The sequence below is a fragment of the Camelina sativa genome, chromosome 12 (genome assembly GCF_030686135.1).
Source record: "Camelina sativa cultivar CO46 ecotype springtype chromosome 12, ASM3068613v1".
NCBI lineage: Eukaryota > Viridiplantae > Streptophyta > Magnoliopsida > Brassicales > Brassicaceae > Camelina > Camelina sativa.
In genome coordinates this window covers 40,073,534-40,097,128 of record NC_141891.1, presented here as the reverse complement: position 1 = coordinate 40,097,128, position 23,595 = coordinate 40,073,534, and the positions used below count along the sequence as shown (strand labels likewise).

General features: G+C 37.4%; 7 protein-coding genes across 7 annotated transcripts; 3 read left to right on the top strand and 4 right to left on the bottom strand.

Annotated features, from left to right (window-relative positions):
* The first annotated feature begins 5,511 nt into the window (after positions 1 to 5,511).
* On the top strand, positions 5,512 to 7,338 carry LOC104732862 (plant cysteine oxidase 2). The gene is made up of 5 exons (XM_010452455.3): positions 5,512 to 6,091; positions 6,200 to 6,318; positions 6,413 to 6,542; positions 6,628 to 6,846; positions 7,074 to 7,338. Exons 1-5 carry the CDS (start codon positions 5,848 to 5,850, stop codon positions 7,196 to 7,198), a joined length of 837 nt encoding a protein of 278 aa, XP_010450757.1. The 5' UTR covers positions 5,512 to 5,847; the 3' UTR covers positions 7,199 to 7,338.
* Positions 7,339 to 7,772: 434 nt separating this feature from the next.
* Positions 7,773 to 10,331, bottom strand: LOC104732861 (translation factor GUF1 homolog, mitochondrial). The gene is made up of 3 exons (XM_010452454.3): positions 9,923 to 10,331; positions 9,071 to 9,803; positions 7,773 to 8,890 (listed from the first exon to the last, which is right to left on the bottom strand). The coding sequence occupies exons 1-3, from the start codon at positions 10,241 to 10,243 to the stop codon at positions 7,953 to 7,955; spliced, it is 1,992 nt and encodes a 663-aa protein (XP_010450756.1). The 5' UTR covers positions 10,244 to 10,331; the 3' UTR covers positions 7,773 to 7,952.
* A 964-nt stretch (positions 10,332 to 11,295) lies between these two features.
* LOC104732860 (putative polygalacturonase At1g80170) lies at positions 11,296 to 13,952 on the bottom strand. Its single transcript, XM_019233691.2, has 9 exons — positions 13,775 to 13,952; positions 13,498 to 13,635; positions 12,850 to 13,023; positions 12,725 to 12,745; positions 12,411 to 12,618; positions 12,262 to 12,343; positions 12,068 to 12,176; positions 11,875 to 11,988; positions 11,296 to 11,784 (listed from the first exon to the last, which is right to left on the bottom strand). Exons 1-9 carry the CDS (start codon positions 13,931 to 13,933, stop codon positions 11,509 to 11,511), a joined length of 1,281 nt encoding a protein of 426 aa, XP_019089236.2. The 5' UTR covers positions 13,934 to 13,952; the 3' UTR covers positions 11,296 to 11,508.
* Positions 13,953 to 14,361: 409 nt separating this feature from the next.
* LOC104733978 (protein CLP1 homolog 5-like) lies at positions 14,362 to 16,693 on the bottom strand. The gene is made up of 9 exons (XM_010453496.2): positions 16,480 to 16,693; positions 16,147 to 16,215; positions 15,963 to 16,055; positions 15,623 to 15,864; positions 15,400 to 15,538; positions 15,265 to 15,321; positions 15,052 to 15,189; positions 14,726 to 14,958; positions 14,362 to 14,627 (listed from the first exon to the last, which is right to left on the bottom strand). The coding sequence occupies exons 1-9, from the start codon at positions 16,666 to 16,668 to the stop codon at positions 14,495 to 14,497; spliced, it is 1,293 nt and encodes a 430-aa protein (XP_010451798.1). The 5' UTR covers positions 16,669 to 16,693; the 3' UTR covers positions 14,362 to 14,494.
* A 208-nt stretch (positions 16,694 to 16,901) lies between these two features.
* Positions 16,902 to 20,027, top strand: LOC104732859 (uncharacterized). Its single transcript, XM_010452451.3, has 15 exons — positions 16,902 to 17,335; positions 17,429 to 17,488; positions 17,606 to 17,719; positions 17,792 to 17,879; positions 17,973 to 18,118; positions 18,204 to 18,305; positions 18,394 to 18,465; positions 18,555 to 18,654; positions 18,738 to 18,820; positions 18,911 to 18,988; positions 19,079 to 19,177; positions 19,272 to 19,322; positions 19,415 to 19,471; positions 19,643 to 19,684; positions 19,769 to 20,027. The coding sequence occupies exons 1-15, from the start codon at positions 17,084 to 17,086 to the stop codon at positions 19,874 to 19,876; spliced, it is 1,452 nt and encodes a 483-aa protein (XP_010450753.2). The 5' UTR covers positions 16,902 to 17,083; the 3' UTR covers positions 19,877 to 20,027.
* Positions 20,028 to 20,432: 405 nt separating this feature from the next.
* Positions 20,433 to 22,068, top strand: LOC104732858 (AAA-ATPase At5g40000). The gene has a single exon (XM_010452450.2). The coding sequence runs from the start codon at positions 20,501 to 20,503 to the stop codon at positions 21,911 to 21,913; it is 1,413 nt and encodes a 470-aa protein (XP_010450752.1). The 5' UTR covers positions 20,433 to 20,500; the 3' UTR covers positions 21,914 to 22,068.
* Positions 21,968 to 23,230, bottom strand: LOC147933382 (uncharacterized). The gene is made up of 4 exons (XM_087477794.1): positions 22,966 to 23,230; positions 22,741 to 22,873; positions 22,534 to 22,640; positions 21,968 to 22,425 (listed from the first exon to the last, which is right to left on the bottom strand). The coding sequence occupies exons 1-4, from the start codon at positions 22,987 to 22,989 to the stop codon at positions 22,399 to 22,401; spliced, it is 291 nt and encodes a 96-aa protein (XP_087333920.1). The 5' UTR covers positions 22,990 to 23,230; the 3' UTR covers positions 21,968 to 22,398.
* Between the last annotated feature and the right edge of the window lie 365 nt (positions 23,231 to 23,595).

The window sequence follows — 23,595 nt, the reverse complement described above, 5'->3', positions numbered from 1 at the left end:
ATTATGAGTTTGTGGTGATGCCGTTTGGTTTGACTAACGCGCCAGCAGCGTTTATGAGATTGATGAACAACGTATTTCATGAGTTTCGGACGTGTCTGTCATCATTTTCATCGACGACATCCTGGTATATTCTAGGAGTCTTGAGGAGCATGCAGTGCATTTGAGGGCATTTCTGGAGAAGCCGCGGGAGCAGAAGTTGTTTGCTAAGTTGAGCAAGTGTAGTTTCTGGCAGCGGGAGATGGGTTTTCTGGGTCATATTGTTTCTGCAGAGAGAGTTTCTGTAGATCCAGAGAAGATTCAGGCTATTAGAGATTGGCCTAGACCGCAGAACGCCACTGAGATCAGGAGTTTCTTGGTTTGGCAGGTTATTACAGGAGATTCGTGTAGGGCTTTACGAGCAAGGCACGTCCAATGACTAAGTTGACAGGGAAGGATGTTCCTTTTGTTTGGTCACAGGAGTGCGAGGAGGGCTTTACAAGCCTAAAGGAGATGTTGACTACTAGCCAGTATTGGCATTGTCTGAGCAGGGAGAACCCTATGTGGTTTATACAGATGCATCCAGAGTTCGTTTGTGGTGTATGTTGATGCAGCATGGGAAGGTGCTTGCCTATGCTTCACGGTCGTTGCGGAAGCATGAGGACAACTACCCTACTCATAATTTGGAGATGGCTGCTGTGGTTTTGCCCTGAAGATTTGGAGATGTTATCTTTATAGTGCAAAAGTGTAGGTGTTTACAGATCATAAGAGCCTGAAGTATATATTCACTCAGCCTGAGCTGAATTCGAGGCAGAGGCAGTGGATGGAGCTGGTGGCAGAATATGATCTGGAGATAGCCTACCACCCTTGTAACGCCCCCAAACCGTCCGGACTGGCCCAGAGGTCGTCACAGAGGACAACTGCCTGTGATCCGGCCGAGGTTCCACCAACGAATTAGCTTCCCAGCCAGTCCAACGGCAGACGCCTACCCGCTACGTACATCCCTTAGGCTTTGCAACCCTCAGAACACATGTGGCGTTGTGCTGGCCTGGACTAGACCGTACCATTTCCACTTGTCCGAATATATATATATATATATATATATATATATGAAAATATCTCGATTTTTACTTAAGTATAAATGTTTACAAATCAAACAAAAATACTCAAGTAAAACAGTTGGATCCAATCGGATTAAACAACATGTAAACGAAACATAGGATTTGCAACACAGCACGAAAACATCCTATCCAATTTCTTAAGTCCAACTCCACCAACTTAATTTCCCTGCAAGGAAAACAATTGTGGAGAAGGGTGAGTAATCTAAGATTACCCAGTGAGTTGGGAAATCCTCTAACATGGTATCCCCTCTAACATGCTATCTTATCCCATCCAACTACCCCAAAAGGCCCAAACAGCCAACAATCAAAGCACGCAATGCAGAAGCGTAAACAAGCAATCAAGCATACACACACAATCAAGTCTAGTAACAAACCAAACACGACCCATCTAGACCTTGACTCTAACTTGGCATCCACGCCTCAACACCTGCAATCACTTTTAGGGTATTTAGTGCCAGCAGTGCGTCAAGATAGCTTGACCACCCCGGTCTTTACTTAGCCAGGCATCCCCGCCGTTACTTGCACTCCATTCACATCCTAGGGACATAACAATCAACCTAGGGAACCACCAACACAATCTAGGGCCCATCGATCCTCTCTTCCGTCCCAACACCCATTCCGCGTTGATACCACAAAGGCAACCAACCGGACACACCTCTCCCTCCGCGTTGTTACCCCATGTAAACAACCAGGTATTCAAGCCACATCGTCATGCAACAGTTCGGGCTAGTAGCTAACTAGACACCGAATTTTCCTGCCATGAGATCCCTCTGGATTAGCTCACCGGACTTCCACACAACTTGTTGGGAACAGAGATCGACCTCTAGCTATGAACCGAGACGTTTAACTCGAGGACTAGCTAGGTCAAGAACTTAACTCTAAGTCTACTGACACATTAATTAAGCACAAGACTCAACACACAATCAAGCAAGAAAACAAGCAATAATAGCAAGCAACAAGCAAGATTAACACATCCCACACAAGCACTTAAGCAGCAAGAAAACAATCATGCAACTTAAGAAAAAAAAAAAAGAAATCATGCATGCAACCCTAATCATGCATCCTACCCAAATATTTATCCCCCATGGATAATATTCTTACCAACTATTTTTCTTTTGGTTTAAATTTCTATAATTTATTATGCATGCAAGATTTTTCTCCACATTTAAACATATGCATGCGACTCTTTCTTCCCTGGAAATTCTCGCATGACTTGTAGAAATATTCTCCAAGGAGCTAGTCCTTTACCAAGTTCATGAGAATAATTCACTAAATTTTTGGGCACACATGCGGCTCTTTCCACCCTTAGAGATTCTCGCATGGTCTCACCAAAAATAACTCATCCTATAGACTGATTTTCTATCAAATTCATGAGATTAACTTCTAAATTTTTGAGGCCCTCATGCAGCTCTTTCCACCCTTGGAGATTCTCACATGGCCTCTCCAAAGCCACCCATCTCATGAATTGATCTCTCCCATCATGTCTACTAGGATCTAACCTCCTCAAAATTCATGCAAAAGAAAAATTAATACTTAAATTTTAACCTGTATAATACCCTTATAACCCCAGACTAAGTAAGATAAATTCTTACTAAATTTTCCATCGATCCCCATGACCGAGAAAATTCCCAAATCGAACATGCAAAGCATTTCACACTTGCAATCAATTTTTTTACAAAAATAACCAACCACCGAAAACCCCAAAAAAACAAGCACGCAAAGCATTTCACACGTGCAGCTAATTTTAAAAAATGCAATTCTCCCCCAAGAATGTATTAAACCCCAAAAAAAAATCCCTCTTGACTACATGCAATCATTTAGATCTACATGCAAAAAGGAAACCATACATCACATAAAGGCCGATGCAAGAGCTAGAGAGCTAATGCACCTCTCACAAGCAAGATCCACAACTTGCTCACAACAAATCCACAACCACAACTCACCTTAGCTTTGAAGATCTTGGCCGATTGGGCTTCACCACACCACGCCGATCTGACAGCACTTCCTCTTGCTCCTTAGCTTCCACCTTCCTCTAGATCTCCTCTTTCTTCCTCTTCTTTGGTCAAAAATCAAGAGATTTTCTCTTTAAAAGTTTGAGAGAAAAATTTGGGCAGAGCTTTGGTGTTTGAGAGAGTTTTTGGTCGCAAATGAAGAGCCAAAGGGGCTATTTATAAATTCTTTGGTCGACTTCTTGGCTGGGCATGTGGCGAGCTTCAATCGACAAGTGTCATGTTTTTTGCGTGTAAAACATACACACTCTCACTCACGCACACGTGTATAACACTCACTGGCGGAAACCACTTAATCTGGCGACACATGGCTTGGCTCCCCCATGCAGAGACCCTTCCACTTCTTCGTCCATCCCGCATTTCTCTTGCGTCCCAAGCACTCTGTACTCGTCCGCCGTTCAAGGTTCTCATGTCCGCGGTTTTATTTCCTCGTCCGTGTCCAGCCCTTCTGTCCGTAACTCTCGATTCTCTCGTCCGTGACTTTCGATTTCTTCATCCATCTCCAGGCCTCTCGTACCACACGTACGTCCCGTCCATGGTCCCGCGGTACATCGGCCGTTGGGCTGATACGCGGCCATTCCGTTCCCATGGTCTGTTTTACGTCCTTCTCATCATTTTCCACGGCCATCACTTTCTTTACCCATTTCTTTGATCTTTCTCCATCGTCCTCGATCATCCATCATCCAGTTCTCTGGATGTCCTGACGGTTCTCATCCGTTCTTCGGTTCTTGACCGTTCCTCAACTTGGTAACTTATTTCACAAGTCACTTGGGTCATTCCTTAAGATTTTCTTTCCTCCTCTTTTCCGATGTATTTCCTCGTCCTTCGGACACGTTTTCATGGTTTGGTATGTACATCTTGATATGGGTCATTATAACCCTGGTAAAGCTAATTTGGTTGCAGATGCTCTGAGTCGGAAGAGAGCGACTTTGGCTCGGGAGAAGGATATGAAGTCCCTGGTAGGAGAGATCAGTGCATTGAGATTGTGTGCGGTTTCTCAGGAGTCGTTAGGGTTGGAGGCGGCTGATAGAGCAGATCTTCTGAGCATGGTGCGGTTGGCTCAGGAGAAGGATCTGGGGCTGGTGAATGCTTCTAAGAATGTTGATTCAGAGTATCAGATCTCAGCTAATGGTACTATTTTGGTACATGGGCAGCTTTGTGTGCCCAAGGATGAATATTTTTGAAATCTTCATTGGGATCCAAATGTTTTGCAATACAAACTAATAATAAACATAACTAAAGAGTTCTATATGATTTCTTACGACAAAATGTTCGCCGTTAACGATGGACAGTTGGTCACCAACATACTGCTCGTTAGCCACTGACATGAAAATTTTGTGCCACGTTAATATATTTGAAATCTTCGTTGGGATCAAAATGTTTTGCGATGAAAACTAATAATAAACATAACTAAAGAGTTCTATATGATTCTTGACGAGAAAAAGTTCGCTGTTAACGATGGGCAGTTGACCACCAACGTACTGCTCGTTAGCCACTGACATGAAAATTTTGTGCCACGTTAATATTTTTGAAATTTTCATTGGGATCCAAATGTTTTGCGATACAAACTAATAATAAACATAACTAAAGAGTTCTATATGATTTCTTACGAGAAAATGTTTGCCATTAACGATGGATAGTTGGCCACCAACGTACTACTCGTTAGCCACTGACATGAAAATTTTGTGCCACGTTAACATTTTTGAAATCTTCGTTGGGATCCAAATGTTTTGTGATACAAACTAATAATAAACATAACTAAAGAGTTCTATATGATTTCTTACGACAAAATGTTCGCCGTTAACGATGGGCAGTTGGCCACCAACGTACTGCTCGTTAGCCACTGACATGAAAATTTTGTGCCACGTTAATATTTTTGAAATCTTTGTTGGGATCAAAATGTTTTGCGATGAAAACTAATAATAAAAATAACTAAAGAGTTCTATATGATTCCTGATGAGAAAAAGTTTGCCGTTAACGATTGGCAATTGGCCACCAACGTAGTGCTCGTTAGCCATTGATATGAAAATTTTGTGCCACGTTAATATTTTTGAAATCTTCGTTGGGATCAAAATATTTTTATTATTTATTTTATGTATGTTTTCCATAATCATAATATGTTTATGCATTATTTTGTTTTTTTATTTCAAAACATTTTTAAAATTTTTCATCTTTAAAAAGTATTCATTATACAATCTTTCTAATCTCTCTCAATAAGTTTACCAATTTCCTTATATTACCCTTACATTTATCATGCTAACTTTACCATTTTACACACATTTGACCCATTCATTGTAACTCAAAATATTCCTAAAAAGATGAATTAAAATAAGAGGGATTATATTTATTAAAAGAAAAGAAAAAAAGAAACACAAAACACAAAACCCGCCGTTGGAAACAAACCCGCCCATAGGAAAAAAGAAGAAAAAAAAAAGATCTCTTGACTGAGAGACAGAAAAAAAAGCATGGCCCCTGGTTTCTCTTCTTCTCTTTGGAATCTATCTATCTTCTTCCACCCTTTACTTCCTCAAAATAATCCTCTTTTATCCACTTCTCACCTTCTCCTCGTTTATCCCAAAAACTGTTATTTTCCTCTCTTCTTACCATTTTTGTTATTAACTCTTCTTATCTATACACCCAAATCGAACAGTATTCGATAACCCCAGATTGGCTTAAGGTTCTGTTTTTGATTTGGTCGGGGCAGAGAAGTAAAGAAAAAACTAGGGTGTTTCTTTTAAAAAATGGGAACTGGTACAGTTGTGTCTGGACGAGTAAGGAAAGATCTCTCAAGAACGAATCCAAATGGGAATATTCCTCCTGAGAGTCGTTCTAATTCACGTAAGAAGAAGATCCAACGACGGAGCAAGAGAACCCTAATCTCTCCGGTTCAGAAACTGGTCGATACTTGTAAGAAAGTTTTCGCTAATGCCAAATCTGGAACCGTCCCGTCTCAAGATAACATTCAGATGCTTCGAGCCGTTTTGGGTAATTCCAATGATCCTTCTTCTTTTTTTATGAGTTTTGGCCTTTTGGGTTTATAAAAGTTTGAAACTGTATTAATGATTTTATTGGGAACGTTTGCGACTTGATCAGATGAAATCAAGCCTGAGGATGTTGGTGTGAGTCCTAAGATGCCGTATTTTCGATCTAAAGTGACTGGTCGATCTCCGTTAGTGACGTATCTTCACATCTATGCATGTCATAGCTTCTCGGTACATATAATAGTCTTAAGAAACCTTGAACCAGTCTCTTTGTTTCTCAAATTTCTTATTTTGCGTATTTGTTTTGCTTTGTGTGTGTTACCAGATTGGCATTTTCTGTTTACCATCATCTGGTGTAATCCCTCTTCACAATCACCCGGAGATGACTGTTTTTAGTAAGCTCTTGTTTGGTACAATGCACATCAAATCCTATGATTGGGTTGCTGATTCTCCCCGTAAGTTATATTACATTTCCGTTAACCAGAATTTGTATCTGTTAGGATTGATGTATTGATTATTGTTGTTTTTGGATCAATGTAGAGCCGAGTTCGGATACTCGTTTGGCCAAAGTGAATGTTGATTCGGATTTTACTGCACCTTGTGACACTTCCATACTCTATCCAGCGGATGGAGGTAATATGCACTGCTTCACTGCGAAAACGGCTTGCGCGGTTCTTGATGTTCTTGGTCCTCCTTACTCTGATCCCGCAGGACGTCATTGTACTTACTATTTCGATCTTCCGTTCTCCAGTTTCTCAGGTACCGTTTTAGAAAAACCTCCTTTTTTATTTTTCTATGTTTTGTGTTAGATTTTTAGTAGTAAGGGTGAACATAAACAGCCGACCAAACCCGAATAGGAAAGAGAGTTTGATAATAATGAACTAGACCAATCAAGTAACTAAACTTAGATATAGAAAAAAAAATACATTGGGTGCCTATTTTAGTAGTTTGATACATCTTTGTGTGTGTGTTTTGGGAATGTTCAGTGGATGGAGTCGCGGTTGCGGAAGAGGAGAAAGAAGGTTATGAATGGTTGAAGGAGAGGGAAGAAGAGCCAGAGGATTTGACGGTTACAGCAATGATGTATAGTGGACCAACCATCAAAGAATGAATGAAAAAAAAAAACAAAAAAAGAATGGAAACATAGCAAAAACAAAAAGAGAATGCCTTTCTTTTTTCCTTTTTGTGTTTTCTTGATTTCTTCTGTTTGTTTTTTTGGCTGTATATAAAAGAAAGAGGTTTTTGAAAGTACACACAAGGACAAATCTAGTATCTAGGTAACGGAGAAGAACAAGTACATACACCTTTGTCGGAATGTTGTAGTCTCTGACTCTCTGTTTAAGTCAAAGATAGCGATCCTTAGAAATTGCTGTCGTCTTGTTTCTTGTCTCAGATGACGATATAAATTAAAATCTAATAAGTTGTATTAGTATGCAACCGGGGATGTAGCCCAGATGGTAGAGCGCTTGCTTAGCATGCGAGAGGTACGGGGATCGATACCCCGCATCTCCATTGTTTTCCGTTTTTCTACTAAAAGTATTTCAAAATGACCACTAGGTTTTGCACGCTTTACAAAAAAATCTCACTACTTCGAAATTTAATTACAAAACCCCCTACCCTTTTTTTGATTTTTACATTTATTCAGCAATTCTTGGGTTATGTCTTTATTATGAGAAACTGAAAAATATTCTCAACGTTCTAAACCGTAAAGAAACCTCAAAACTTGCGGCTTGACAATTTTACAAACAGTAATATGCATTATGCAGCAAAGAAACAAAAAATTATAAATTTCCCAAAAAATAATCTTTAATTTCGTAAACTACTTCTCTCGACCCTTGTCACTTGTCATCTCCTCTTGAAGACTTCTAGGAGACTTTGAGTATTTGTTGAAAAGCTTCGTGTGGAATATCAACAGAACCAACTCGTTTCATACGTTTCTTCCCTTCTTTCTGTTTCTCAAGAAGCTTCTTCTTCCGAGTTATGTCTCCTCCATAACATTTTGCAAGCACGTTCTTTCTCATCGCCGAGATTGTATCTCTTGCTATGATCTTTGAACCAATAGCGGCTTGTATCATCACTTCAAACATTTGCCTCTCGATGTACGTCTTAAGCTTCTCAACCAGTTCTTTACCCACACGGTATGCTTTCAGCTTGTGAACAATAGTGGCTAACGCATCAACTGCTTGCCCGTTCAACAAAATATCGACCTTCACAAGATCTGATGCCTGGTACTCCGCATCCTCGTAGTCGAAAGATGCATAACCTGACGTTATGCTTTTCAATTCATCGTAGAAATCGACAACTATTTCCCTCAAAGGTAACTGGTACTTCAAGAAAACCCGTTGTGCGTCCATAAACGTATATTCTAGTTGCTGACCTCTTCGATCAGAGCAGAGGTTGATAACAGCTCCTACGTACTCACTTGGAAGGATGATTGTGGCGATTACCGTTGGCTCCCAAGAAGCTGTGACTCGGTATTTGGGGTTTGAGGGTAAGGCAGCTGGATTCTGCACTTGTAACTTTGTTCCATCTGAGTATTCGAATGTGTAAGGAACAGTAGGGATCGTGGAGATCACTTGTGTACCGTATTCTTGCTCAAGTCGTTGATGAAATACATCCATGTGAAGCAAACCGAGGAAACCACATCTAAATCCCATTCCAAGAGCTGTACTTGTTTCCTTAGCTACTGATACACTTGCATCGTTGCATGTCAGTTTCTCTATGGCATGACTAAGTGCTTCAAAATCAGATCCATCAGCGGGATACACGCCTGAGAACACCATATGCCTCACCGGCTTGAAACCTATATTCCAAAGGATTAAACCCCCAGTCAGGAAGCATGAAACAGGATTTTTAAGCAGCTTATTGGTGTTATACATTACCAAAGAGAATCTCAAAACGACATAAATGAAGTCCTAAACTCATCTATTCTTAATTACAAAAGATCTTAGGAGCTGCACAGGAGACTACAAAAGAAAAGTACCTGGAAGAGGCTCAACAGTAGTTTTTGTTCTGTAGATTGTGTCGCCAATACGTGCCTCTTTTGTAGTTCGCATACCGGTAACTATATAACCAACTTGTCCAGTCAAAAGCATTCCTGTAGAAGTAAGTTCAGGATGCATAATCCCTACATCTAATACTTCATAAGACTGACCCGATGCAGCAAACGAAACCTTATCCCCTTTAGTCAGCATTCCATCAACAACAGAAACATAGCAAATGACACCTTTGTACTCATTAAAAAAGGAATCAAACAAAAGCATCCGTAGAGGCGAATCACTAATCCCAGGAGGAGGAGGTATCCGTTCTATAACCGCAGGAAGAACATGCTCGAGACCTAAACCGGTTTTAGCAGACACTAGAAGCACATCTTCTGTATCAAGATCAAACATGGATTTCAACTGAGCTTTGACACGCTCAGGATCAGCTGTTGGTTGATCAATCTTGTTAATCACAGGTACAATGGTAAGGTTAGATTCAAAAGCTAAGTAAAAATTAGCAACCGTCTGTGCTTGAACACCTTGAGCCGCATCAACAACCAAAAGAGCACCTTGACAAGCTGATAAAGATCTAGAAACCTCATAGCTAAAGTCAACATGACCTGGTGTATCAATTAAGTTCAGAAGAAACCCACTCGCTTCTTGATCCTTTACTTTGTTTTGATAAAACATCGTCGCCGTCTGAGCTTTCACTGTGATACCTCTCTCCCTCTCTACCTAAACCAAACCCCAAAATAAGATTCAAAAATCGAAACTTTATACTCTCATTATCGAAATTAGAACATTTCATGTCAATCTAATTCTAAAAAAGACATAAACTTTGAGGAAGAAGTTACCTGCAATTTGTCGAGATACTGAGGCTGGCCATGGCCTTTCTTGATTGTGCCAGTAAGTTCCATGAGACGATCAGCCAAAGTGGATTTCCCATGATCAATATGAGCAATGATGGAGAAATTTCGAATCTTTTCGGAAGGAAACTGGGTCAAATCAATGGTGGGTTCTTTCGAGTTATGTCTAGAATCAGAGCTGAAACCGTAAGCTTGGTACAATCCGATACATAGAGGATCTCTTCGGTTGGATTTGAGTGTGCTGAACAAGATTGAGAATGCTTGTCTAGATGATTTTAGGGTTTTAGACGCTCTGTACATAGAACCCATTTGAGGGGTTTTGCGAAAAGGAGTGAGATTTGGAGACTTTCTCAATAACACGAAGAAGTTTTAGAGGAAACTCATCTCTTTGCTAAAACGACACCGTATCATGAGATTTCCGAGAACCAATGTTATTATTGAGTGGTTTAATCGAACCGGATTGAAGCTATTGGTTAAATCCATAATCTTCATTAGCAAACAAAATTTTAATGGTCAAGTTGTTGCTCAGTTTAGCTATAGATTTGGCTGTGGTTAATTTTTGTAATGTTAGACACCACCATACTTATTGTGAGTTTTGTTGTCATGTGATCGAACCTGATTTAGCAATAAAATTGTTGCATAAGTTGAATGTGACCACGAAATACGAATTACACAATTGATGCAGCACATCTTCTCATCAGGCCCGGCTCAAAGTTTAGGTAGACCCGGGACTATTTTATAAAATACATTTAAATATATCTATATTATTTTATATAAAAAAAAATTAACATGTTAAAAAAAATTTTGGACCTTTAAATCCGGTGCTCTTGCACTCCCAGCACATGTGCTAAGTCGGGCACGCTTTACGTGTTTGATATCAACCTATCTCTATTATTTTCGTTTGGACTTTTTTTACTTGGGTTTTGGTGTTACTTCTTAATCACGTTTCTTTCTTTACACGTTGTTGCTTCTTAGGGTTTTCAACTCTTATTTAAGGTTAAGTCTATTATAAGTTGAACGCAGCTTTTTGATATTATTCACAAAGAAAACAGAGAAGTTCTTCTCTATCTTTTTAAGTCTTTGATTTCTCTCTTCTTTTGATCCACTGATCCATAAGAACGAGAACTCTCAGCTACAAATTTGCTCTTCAAGAATCCATAGATATCTTAAGACCTTTTCGTATTTATCTTTCTACATTAACAATTCACATATTCTAGTTGTGGTAAACTTTATCACCAAAAGCACCAATTTTTCTTATTTTATTTCTCAAGATAAATCAAAAGAAAAATCATAAGATAGTTTGAACAAAAAAATGAAAAAAACTAACAAAGTGTTCTAGACAAATGATTCCAAACAAGCTAGTTTTGGCTTCATCACACCATTAAATTCACCTTAAACATTGAATGTGACCACGAATTACACAATTCAAATATTCTAGCTGTGGTAAACGTTTTCACCAAAAACACCAGTTTTAATTATTTTATGTCATAACATAATTTTTTTAAAAAACACAAGCACTATATAGTACTATAGTAGTTCTAATTAAAAAATGAAAAAAAAACTAACAAAGTGTTCTAGACTAATGATTCCAAACAAGCTAGTTTTGGTTCCATCACACCATTGGATTCACCTTTAACATTGATACATTCAGCAGAGGGATGATGATCATGATGCGATTTATGATATATCTTTTCTTCTTCTTCTTCGTTTTCTTCCTGAATGTTTATATCGTTCATGAAAATACCTCTACATGGGACTGATTTGCTGCATAGGAGTTGCACAAAGGGTTTCTTGATTGATGTTCCATGTATGTGATTGTACATTACATTCTTGATCTCCACAGCCTCTGTCTATATGTATATGAATTATACCTCAGTTATTACTTATGCAATAGATTCATACAAGAAAAATCACTAGAGGGAAAAGAAAAGATTACGTACATGGTTTTTGCATTGTCTATGAGGGCAATAAAATTGGTCGATAATAATAGGTCGGGTTGCGCCATGTAGTTTTATACGTTCAAACAAAACATTTCGCACATGTCCTCTTCCTCCCTAATTAATTCAAAGAATAGGAATATGATATTGTCATTACTTAATTAGGGAGAACATAACGCAGATAAACTAGCTTTACCTGCCATGTCTTGATTCTAACCCCATTAGTTGTTTCTCTAAAAGTACAATCTTGAACAACAACATCTTCCACCGTTTCTTTGGTTCCATATCGACCTAAGCTTCCGATACTTGTTTAAAACAAAACAACTTGATCACATAATTTATACGAATATTTTTATCTTATAGGTAACAAAAACATTGGAAGAAAAGTACCTTATTCCATGCCCCGGACCACATGAGATTCGTGATATATTAACGTATTTTGAACCGTCACCGATAGATATACAATCATCACCTAAAGAAATCAAAAGTCAATAAAAGCGGTTGACACGGTAAGAAAAGATAAATGATGAATCAATCACCTGTACGGATATTACTATTGTGTACGATAACATTTTGAGAACGTTGAATGTGAATGCCATCAGTGTTAGGGCTATCACCATCAGCGGTTATGGTTAGTTGCTTAACACTAACCCATTTCGAATCTTCCAACGACATTTGAAAATTTGGACTGTCCTTCACCATAATGTTGCTTATATGCACATTACTCGAATGTGATATAACCACCCCCTAAGAAAAGAAAAGAAAAAAAAATCGTAAATTTAATTTGCAGCGAGTTATATATATAACCTTAAACGTGAGAGAGGTTTTACTGGATCAGTGATTTGTTACATACCCTTGGTCTCTTGAGACATGCCTATAAAGAAAAACAAAAATTATATGGGTTTAGATGAATATAAAGTAAAGTAAATTATGCTACTCATCAACACTGGAAAAATATAAAAATGAGAAAGAGCATACTTTTTTATATTTTTTGCAATTTAGAGACCACCATTTTGTTCCTTGACCATCAAGAGTACCACGACCATCGATATGAAGTCCATTTATATGAGCAAATTCGATCCATTGATGGCAATGATTTTTCTTGCATTCCCATTCATCAGGAGATCCGGGAGCAATTACGTATCCACTGATCTAAAAATTATAAACTTTAATGTATTAGTAATGCATAAAATCAAGTGTTTCTAATTCATTAGATGATTTTGTATATATGTTTTAATTTAAAATCTGTTTCAAATCTTATTATATAAGAGTCTGACATCTACTAACATTTTAATAAATATGTGATAATTTAAATATCATTTATATTTTACTCAGATTTTTGACCTGTGTCAGATATTAACATTTTTAAATATTTTATTATAAAAAATTCCAAAAAAGATTTACAAGTTTTAATGTGGTTAATTTTTTTTTTACAAAACTACTCAAAACCTACTTTTCTAGATTTTAGGAAGACTAGTTTTTAAAAAATCATGTATTAATAAAAAATTAGATTTTCAAAAGGATAAAACCCAATAACAGCATTAAACTTGTAAATTTTCAAGGGCTAATCTAGTTAGTAAAAACAAAAAAGTAATGTTAAATATGTATATTAGTCATGCTGCATACCGATAAAATGATTTTCTTGGATTTACAAGGGCCATGAAACTCAATTGGTTGGAGAAGAAATGTGTATCCTTCAGGAATTTCCATAGTTGATTGGGATCCAATGTAATTGCATGTGTCTTCCCATGCATCCTTGAATGCCTGAAACCATTATTAAGAAAGGAATGTATTCAAAACTTATATACAAGTTCTGAAGTTTAAATATGTCTTTACAAAAAAAAAAATATATATATATAGAAGTTCTAATATATGTATAGTTTTTACCAAAATGAAAACAAACCTTTGAATCGTCAGAAAATCCATCTCCAATTGCTCCATAGTCAAGAACATTAAAAATTTTATTCTCATTATAGAGAGTAGAACGAGAATGAGCAAATTGAAAAGTGTGGAAGAGAGTTAAAGAAAGAAGAAATGTAAAGAACATTACGGAATTTGTCATTTTCTTCTATCTAATTAACAAAGCACACTGATCAATCTATTTAAACATAAATCTCAGTTACAAAATCTAATTCTATGATTTTTTCTTTTTTTTTTTTGTTAAATTCAAAGATTTTTTTTATTTAATAGCTGAAAATTATTTTTTTTCGAGATTATCAAATAGCTATTAGGTTATAAAACACCTAAAAAGATATATATTAGGTTTTCTTTAACAAATCATATATATAAATATATAAATATATATAGTTACCGAGAAAAAAGGTTTTTTAAAAAAGAGACTTGATTTAAAATGTAGATAGAGGATCTTCTCAATTATTTCATCAATATATGAAAAAGGACGTGTGCGATTAGTAGATTTGTTAAAAAATTCAATGATACTCCCTAATTCATCGAAAATAAAATTTTCAGCAAAATATGAAGTGACTAGTGTATCGGAAGAAAGGTGTTTATAACTCGGCAATGTGAATGTAACATAAGTCAAATTAATCAAAACCAAGATTTCAGTTATACAAAAGGACAAGATTGAAGCTACGTCAGAATCTCTCTTTTAGTTTCTTACTTCTCAAGTTACACGCCATTCCAAAGTCCCCAAGATCAGTGTCTTGCTAGGCAATTCCGCAGCTGATGGAGAGATATATGTAATTCTCTCTTCACCAGTATTAACATTTTTGATACACACAAATCCAGCAACAATGCTGCAAAAAAATCCAATATACATTTGCTTCAAAATTAACAATCGCTTCATCTATATAGCTCAAGTATGAGATAGCAAGAACTTTGTGGGAGATATTACCTTGAGATGATCTGATGATCAGGTTGTTTGGCGTATGAGATAGCAAGAACTTTGTTCACAAGATGTTCGTCAATTGCCACAGGTGTGATCTTCAAAGGATCGTTTCCTCTTCGTCGAGCAGATGTTGATGAACTAGTCTCTGGAAAATCACCGATTTGATATACTTGAACATCACTGAACTTTACAGTTTTGGTGTAGACGGTGAGATCGTTGGTGACTCCATAGAAATAATTCTGTACATAAGCAAATATGGAAAGCCCTCTAATTTAATCAAACATAGAAAGAAAAAAAACCGATTGATGAAATCGTCATAGTGAAAAGTCTACCTGAATGTTACTGTTCCTCAATGTTTTGCGAAAGTCAGATCCCCTAAAGAAGACTCCAGCTGACTTCTCAAGATTCACGAATTGTAGACTCTTCTTGAATTTTAGATCTTTCTTCAGATCATTGACAAGTGTTTCTTCCTGGAAATGAGAAAGATCAATGTAGGTTTCTTGATTAAGGAGAAGTCCAAAGAAGAGAGAGATAAGATACATTACTTGACCCAGGACAATAACTACAGTTGCATTAAACGTCCTTATTGCATGGAGAAGCAGCTGCAAATTAAAAACATGATACCATATCAAAAAAAAGCTTGTGGCTCATGCAAACATATATACCAGACAAAGAATGACCTCATAGCCTTGACGAACGATAAATCCCATAGTGTCAATCACCATCCCAGAAGCTCGAGATTCAGCGTTTCCAAAAGACTCTTGTTTTAGTTCTCGGGCAAGCTCTTCCACAAGGGATTTGTACAGTCTAAGGTTGGTGCTGAGAGTACCAGAAATGAAAGTTTAGTTTCAAGCTAACAGGACATTATATTGAAACCTATCTAAAGAATTTGAAGTCAGTTACGTTGGTGTTGTGTGACCAAAGTAGTGCACAATAGCCTTGTCAAGAGGAAACCCTTCAACAGGATCCACAGGCATTTCGATAGGAGTAGCAGAAACAGTTCCTGGTATGGTTATGGAGCTTTGACCAATGTTAAGGTCAACATATGTTGGTTTCCAACCATCTTTTGCTGCCCAATTGAGTAGCATCTTAGCCAATGTGCTCTTACCAGAGTCTGTATCCCCTACAATGATAACCCTTGGTCCCTACATGGAGCAAAACCGTAAAGAAAACCCCAAAGAGTTCAAGTTGTTACGTACAACAAGAATAGGAATTAATGATCTCTTTAGTAAGGAAAAAGTACCTGTGAAGGTACAGAATCTCTTGTTGAGGAAGTAGAACGATGTCTTTCTACTAGTAGAGAGTTGTGCACTCTAAGATAGCTCATCATCGGTGTCTAGAACAGAGATATTTCTAGTAAACAGCACAGTTTCTCTTGATATATTAATATAAACTAATTAAGAGTGGGATAGACACCAAAACCTTACCTCACATGATGTATATTCATTTTCTGTGATGCCATCGGTTTCTATTGTTGCACCATACCATGTGAAAACCTAAAAAGTGAGTACGTTTTTTGTATCAGTGATATGTGACCATCATATATAAAGCACAGGTATATTAAGATGATTCAAGTGTCGAAATTATAAATTTTTATATAACCAACTCAACTCAAGAACCCACTTCAACTGTAAAGCATCAAGTGTATAACTTTTTCTATGTAATCAACTTATACCTTCATTTATTAGTCATTTACCTAAAGCTTTATTTTTGATCTAACCCACAAGATGAATTTTGAAGTTGAATATGTAAAAACATACCGCAAATATCATGCGAGGAGGAAATGTGAACCAAACTTCATGTGGAAGCTCATAGCCAAAAATCTCAGCTCCCCCATCGAGCAAACGGAGCCTGAGTGGCCGAGTCCGTTGCACTTCGATCCTGAATTCGCTCTGTTTCTCTAACTTCACTCGTCTTATTTGAGGACCAAACTCACCACCGTACGACATGATCTTCTAGCTCTCTTTCAGGTACTCAGAAAGTGAGAAAGACAAGAAGCTGAGTCTGTGCGTTTGGATATATAAAGAGTTTCAACCGATAGAGAGAAAGACGAAAGGTCTCAAACTTTATTTTCCATATATTCCCGATGTGTTGAGAAATACGAAGCGTCCCATTCAAATCTGTTTAAACGACATCGTCTGGGCTAAAAGGGAACGACGACGTCGTTTTGGAATCTCTAATCATCATCTTCACCGTGTGGCTTCTCAAATTGAGAACTGAAGGGTTTAACGGGTAGTTTAGTTTTCTCAAATCTCTAAGCATCATCTTCACATTCTTTGTTTACTCTTTGTTTACTCTTTGTAGTAGTCGGTTGACGTTGGAATTGAAGAGTAGGATCAAAGTTAGGAACTTTTTTCGAGTGTAATGAGTTTGAATTTGGCAAATCCTTTATGGGTTCCTGTAAAAGCTTTGCTATGTAGAACAATCAAGAGAAGGAGACTTTTCACTACCGCTGCTATAACTAGTTCAGCCTACAAAGGGGAAAAAGATGAGAGTGATGAGCTCTTGGTTGTTGTTGGTGGTGGAGCAGCTGGAGTTTATGGAGCAATCAGGGCTAAGACTCTCTCACCTGATTTGAGAGTTTTGGTTATTGAAAAAGGGAGATTTCTCTCCAAGGTCAGCTTCTCTTCTGTCTTTTGCATTAACTTTAAAAAACTCAATTGGCCAATCAAGGAGATGAATTATGTTCATTTTGTTTATCTTTCGTAGGTTAAGATTTCTGGTGGTGGTCGATGCAATGTGACAAATGGGCATTGCAATGATACTAGTGTGAGTCTTGTTTCATACATAAAGTTTCAAACTTTATACCTGAAAATTGCAGAATCATGATGGTTTAGTTTGAGTTTTGACCTTTTTGGTAACGTAGAAATCGAATTTGTATTGTAGAATTTGGCAGGGCATTATCCTCGTGGTCATAAAGAGCTTAAAGGTTCTTTCTTTTACACACATGGACCTGCTGATACTATGTCATGGTTTTCTGAGCATGGAGTCCCACTAAAGGTTGTGACTTTGCATCCGATTAAAATCTTTAGGTTGTGACTTTGCATCCTAATTCTTGTTGTCTCTTGACAGACTGAAGATGATGGAAGAGTGTTCCCTGTCAGTGATAGTTCATCTTCTTTAATAGATTGTCTCTTAAATGAAGCAAATGTTAGAGGAGGTATTATTTACAACACATTTCTTGAAACACCTATTTGTTCTTAATTGCGCTGTCTCTCTTCATTGATATATCCACTCAATTTCATTAAACCAGTTAGGCTTGAGAGAGGTAAGTCTGTGTTGGCTGCTTCTACTAAACCAGATGGAAAGTTCCTTGTTAAAGTTGGGAAGCAAACTGCTGACACGTCTGAATCTATCGAAGCTACGTATCTTCTGATTGCAACTGGAAGTAGCCAACAGGTTATATAATATCCCATTATTTAGTTTCAAAGCTGGTTTGCATTAAAGGTGTTTTCATGAGATGTTTTGTTTTATTATATTACAGGGTCACTCATTAGCCACTCGATTTGGTCATTCCATTGTAGATCCAGTACCGAGCTTATTCACTTTTAAGATCAATGATCCATTGCTGACTGAATTAGCAGGGGTAAGTTTTCCTCTTAAGATTAGAATTCCCTAGCCCGAAATTTTTTCGATGAGCTTTGTATGTGACATTGTTTATATCTCTTGCCCAGATTAGTTTCTCCAAAGTACAAGCCAGACTGAAATTAGATCATCCACTCCCGGATTTGTCTAACCTTGTGCAGGTGTGCATCTTTTCCCCTTGCTATTGCTAATTTGGTTAACATCCTTTATCATGAGGAAAAGTTCAAATATTACTTTGTTATCTTTCAAGATTGGTCCAATGCTTGTGACACATTGGGGACTTAGTGGACCGGTTATTCTTCGACTCTCTGCATGGGGTGCACGACATCTCTTCAGTTCTAAGTACAAAGGTCTGAATCTTTCATCTCTTAGGGGGATATTTTTTAATCCTGTTAACTTGATGAAGTTTGAACATATTTAAATTTGGCTGTAGGGCATCTTATTGTCGATTTCATACCGGATATAAACATTGAAACTGCCAAATCTGTACTCAAACAACACAAGCAGCAGTTTTCAGTAACAACATTTCATACTTTTACCATTTTGTTCTCTCTGTTTCTTGTGTTTGGTTCTAGAGAATAAACGTTTGAGCATTGTGTGATGCAGAAGCACAAGGTATCCAATTCCTTTCCTCCTCAATTTGGCCTTGTCAACAGATTCTGGAGATACATTCTAGACCGCGAGGTTCTGACAAACCTTCTTACATAGCTTTTCCATATCGTAAAACCTCTTAATCTTACACTAATGTCCGTAATTGTCTTCTTGATCCACCAGGGTTCTTCAAAAGACACTTTGTGGGCCTCAGTGTCAAATAACTCCTTGAGCTCTGTTTCTGATCTTCTTAAACATTGTACATTTCAAGTAACCGGAAAGGTATAACATGAAACATTGAAATTTTTTCAGATTTTATAATAGTACTAGTCAAGATGGGGATGATGACATTGTGTTTCGTTATTTTGCTGCAAAGGGTCAATACAAAGATGAGTTTGTGACAGCAGGAGGAGTTCCTTTATCCGAGGTTCAGTCTCTTCAGACATAAATTACTCTTTTTCTTCTTCTTTTTATTTTTTTGACAAGATCTGATTATTTACTGCCTCTCTCTTTTATAAGGTATCTTTGAAGACAATGGAGAGCAAATTTGTTCCAAATCTTTTCTTTGCGGGGGAGGTAAAGCTACAATGTTTTAAGCATTCATTTGTGCATTTAGCCTACTGACATTCATACATATACCAATACATTTTGGAACATAGACACATGGCATGAGGAAGTAGGTATTCATGTACATACAGATGACAGGACCATCATAACATATCTTACACTTACATTTGTATGTTTCAGGTACTAAATGTAGATGGAGTTACTGGAGGCTTCAATTTCCAGGTAAATAAGGCATTAAGGCAAATATAAAATTGTTAAAAAAAAAAATGGTATATTTGTTATTCATGCAAGTGTTGTTATGTGCAGAACGCTTGGTCAGGTGGATATATTGCAGGGACGCACATCGGCAAATTAGCAGCAAGTAACGGAAGAAGCTCTACGTCTACAGAAAGAAAAGTAATGATAGGATCGTAATTTTCTTGTGAGACAAGTATGGTTAATTTTAGTTATAAAATGTATTCTGTTTATCTATGTAGGAACATAATTTTTCCAATTAGACTAATGTTTGAAATCATATGTGATGAAAGCTTTTGCATAGCATAATGATTCAGAGTTGTTCAACTCATGACAATTGGGTCAAACCCTAGCCATAATTATAGCGATTAATATTTTATCAAATATGATGATTTACAATTTCAGTCAGTTTTGGTCTAGTGTACGATCCTTGAGAGGTTTAAACTTTTAAGACTAGTCTTTTAGTTTATCATTTTCTGATTACCTATTTTTTGGTAGAGGTTAATCTTTTACTTAAATTAATCCTATTCAGTGGAAAACTCTAACGCGCCAGAGACTCGAGAGTCGTCCAATTCATTATTTGACACGGTTTATAATTGGAACCAACGTCGAAAGAGGCAAAAAAAGTGAAACACGAAAGACTTTATAATATATTATACAAGACTTTGTAAAGGTTAGTCGCCGACTTAATGATCACTTGTTTATATAAATAGAGCACACTCTAAACCAAAAACAGAGAAAAAGCATACTACATCAAACACAAAGAAGAAGAAACAAACATTTGTTGTTTGGTGGTAAAGAACGATGATGATGGGTGATTCATTTGGAAGTATGGGCTCAAGCATGGCAAGTTTGTTCTTTCTTTGGGCAACAATTCAACAAATCTTCCCTAACCACTTGAAGATCACAATCAAAGAGTTTCTCTTGTCTTCATTCCAACAACTCTGTTTTGCTCAGAGAGTTTCCGACTATTTCACCAACCTCTTCTCTCCTTACGTCGAGATCAACTTCCCAGAGAGCGATGAGTACAGTTTCAACCAAGCTTTCTCGGCCATCGAGACCTACCTTGACTCGAAATCAACCGACAAGTCCAAACATCTCAAAGGAAGCCAAGTGAAAGAAAGCAAAGGTTTGGTGTTGAAACGAAACGAGCCTAAAGTGAGAGACGAATACAAAGGAGTTAACGTCTGGTGGGAGATTGTGGTTGAGACTGATGGAAACAGATATTACAAGCTCACTTTTCACAACCGTTCAAGGAGTCTTATAACCGATTCGTACGTAAAACATGTTGTTCAAGAAGGGAAGTCGATAATAGTCAAGAACAAGCAAACAAGGCTTTTCACGAATAACTTGAGTACTCAATGGGTTTTTGGCCAGAATATGTGGAGATCTATTGCATTTGAGCACCCTGCGAGTTTTGAGACATTAGCTATGGATCCAAAGAAGAAAGAAGAGATCGTGAGTGACCTCATCGCCTTTAGCAATGGGAAGGAGTATTACAAGAAGATAGGGAAAGCTTGGAAGAGAGGTTACTTATTGTATGGACCGCCAGGAACAGGTAAGTCTACCATGATTTCAGCCATGGCTAATCTTTTAAACTATCACATCTATGATCTTGAACTTACCGCGGTAAAGAACAACTCGGAGTTGAAAAAACTGCTTACGGCAACATCCAGCAAGTCCATTATTGTGATTGAAGACATAGATTGCTCTGCGGAGTTCACTGCTAATAGAATCAAGAAAGAGAGCAACATTAGGGAAAGATATGGAAGAGAAGATAAAGACGAAAACTCGGTTACACTCTCTGGTCTTCTCAACTTCATTGATGGTATTTGGTCGGCTTGTGGACAAGAAAGGATTGTTGTATTCACAACAAACCACTTGGAAAAGCTTGACCCGGCTTTGATCAGGAGAGGAAGAATGGATATGCACATTGAGTTATCTTACTGCACTTACGAAGCGTTCAAGATCCTTGCCAAGAACTACCTCGATCTTGATGGTGATGACGCTCATCCCTTGTTCAGAGAAATCAAGGCTTTGTTGGAGGAGACAATGATTTCTCCAGCTGATGTCGCGGAGAATCTTATGGCTAGAAACCATCAAATTGATGTTGATAAATCCCTGAGCCTTCTAATCAATGCTTTAGAGGAAAACAAGGACAATCAGAAGATCCAACAAGAGAAGAAGAAACAAAAAAAGTTCAAAATATTTGGTTGAGGATTACTATTATTTAGCTTAATTTGATCATTTGATGAACTTAAAACCATAATTTGATTTTCTTTTACTAGTGAATAGTGATATTCCACTATGTATGCAATGTTATTTTTCTTCTCTAATAATAAAAAGAACACAAAAAAAAAAAAAAGTAAAAACTTAGAAGGTGCAAGCAACTTGTTGAATTTAGGAGTTGAAAGAGAGAAACCTAACTTAAAAAGCAGAGTGCAAAGATTTTTTTAACATAGGGAACTCATAAAAATCTCAAAACTCCAATCTGATAGTTTTGGGAAAACGTGAGAACTACAACAACAATACCGTAAGGCATACTGTGTGGACCAACAAAAGACAAATACTTGCCACAGCCATATCTTCATTTCTAAAAGAGGGATACTATATCACATCTAATCCCAATGAGAAAGGCTGCTAGATTCAATCTTTGTGATCTTCTGCAATGTCATTTTATTAAAATCGTTGAATATTTTTATCTAGTGCAAGCGACCAGCCTCTCTCTCCTGAAACACGAGCAGGAATAAAGAAAGTAAATTTGGGTGAAGAATGAATGCAGGGCATAAGATTGAAAAGAAACTAAAAATTCGTTTCAAAGGTTGTAAGAAGCTGACCCTTTCAACTACTCGGGAGAATCTTTGATTCAGTTCCTCTTTGCGCTTCTCGTGGTCGTCGTACATCCTATTAACTTTTCCCCAGTACTCGCTGCACTCTCGGTAATCTGAAGAGAAAAAAAAAAAAGACATAGAGAAATTAGTTAGCCAGTCGGGTCGGGTGGGTTTTGTTATAATGGGCAGGTCGTCGCGGTAAACAACACTTACTTTGATAAGCGTGGGTAATGTATCCACCGAAAAATGCTGCCCAAAGAAACAAACTTTTCTTCCTTTCCAACTGACGTGTGATGCTCGAGATGGTGGTGGTGGAGGAGACGGTGGAAAACGCTCTTCCACAAAACTGCAGAAGCTTCTCGCATTATCAAACCCCCCAAAAAAAAAAAAAATATTGAAAGTGAATCCATCACAAGGAAATTGAACAACAATTATTACCTTTGCAGGAATCGTTCGCTTCATCCTCTCTTCCTCTCGTCAGTAGACCAGTTTAGGGATTCTATTCTTTTTTCTTTTTTTCTTAATCTGTATGTAATAATAATGTAAAAAGAGAATGTATTGTGTAGGTGAAAAAGTTACATTCAATAGTAAGCCAACAGGCCCAATTTGATCCTTCAGCTCTACGAAATTGGTAGTGCGATTTTTTTTTTTGGCGATCGATATCAATCAAATCAGACCAAACCCTAGTTCCCAAATTTCGGACAGGACGAAGGAAGATGATGCGAAACACCGTTGCTAAGGTATAATAGTGGAATCGCAATCTGTGTTTCTGTATGTATGTTTTGTTCGAAGAGCTAAAAATCCAAATGTACACAATTTTTTTTTTTTTTTTTTCAGTTATTCCGTAGGTGGAGATCACAGTACCACGAATTTTCATCCGCCAGTCCGATAGGTCGCTTTTTTTTTTTTTTTTTTTACTTCTCTCAATTTAATTCGATTTTTTTTTTTAAAATATGCTTCGATCAATTAAATTCAAATTCAAATTTATAGGTGTGCATAGAACAATCCATCCGACACAAGAAATGGGGAAAATTGCTCTCAATGTGATGGGATTTTGCTTTAAAGGTG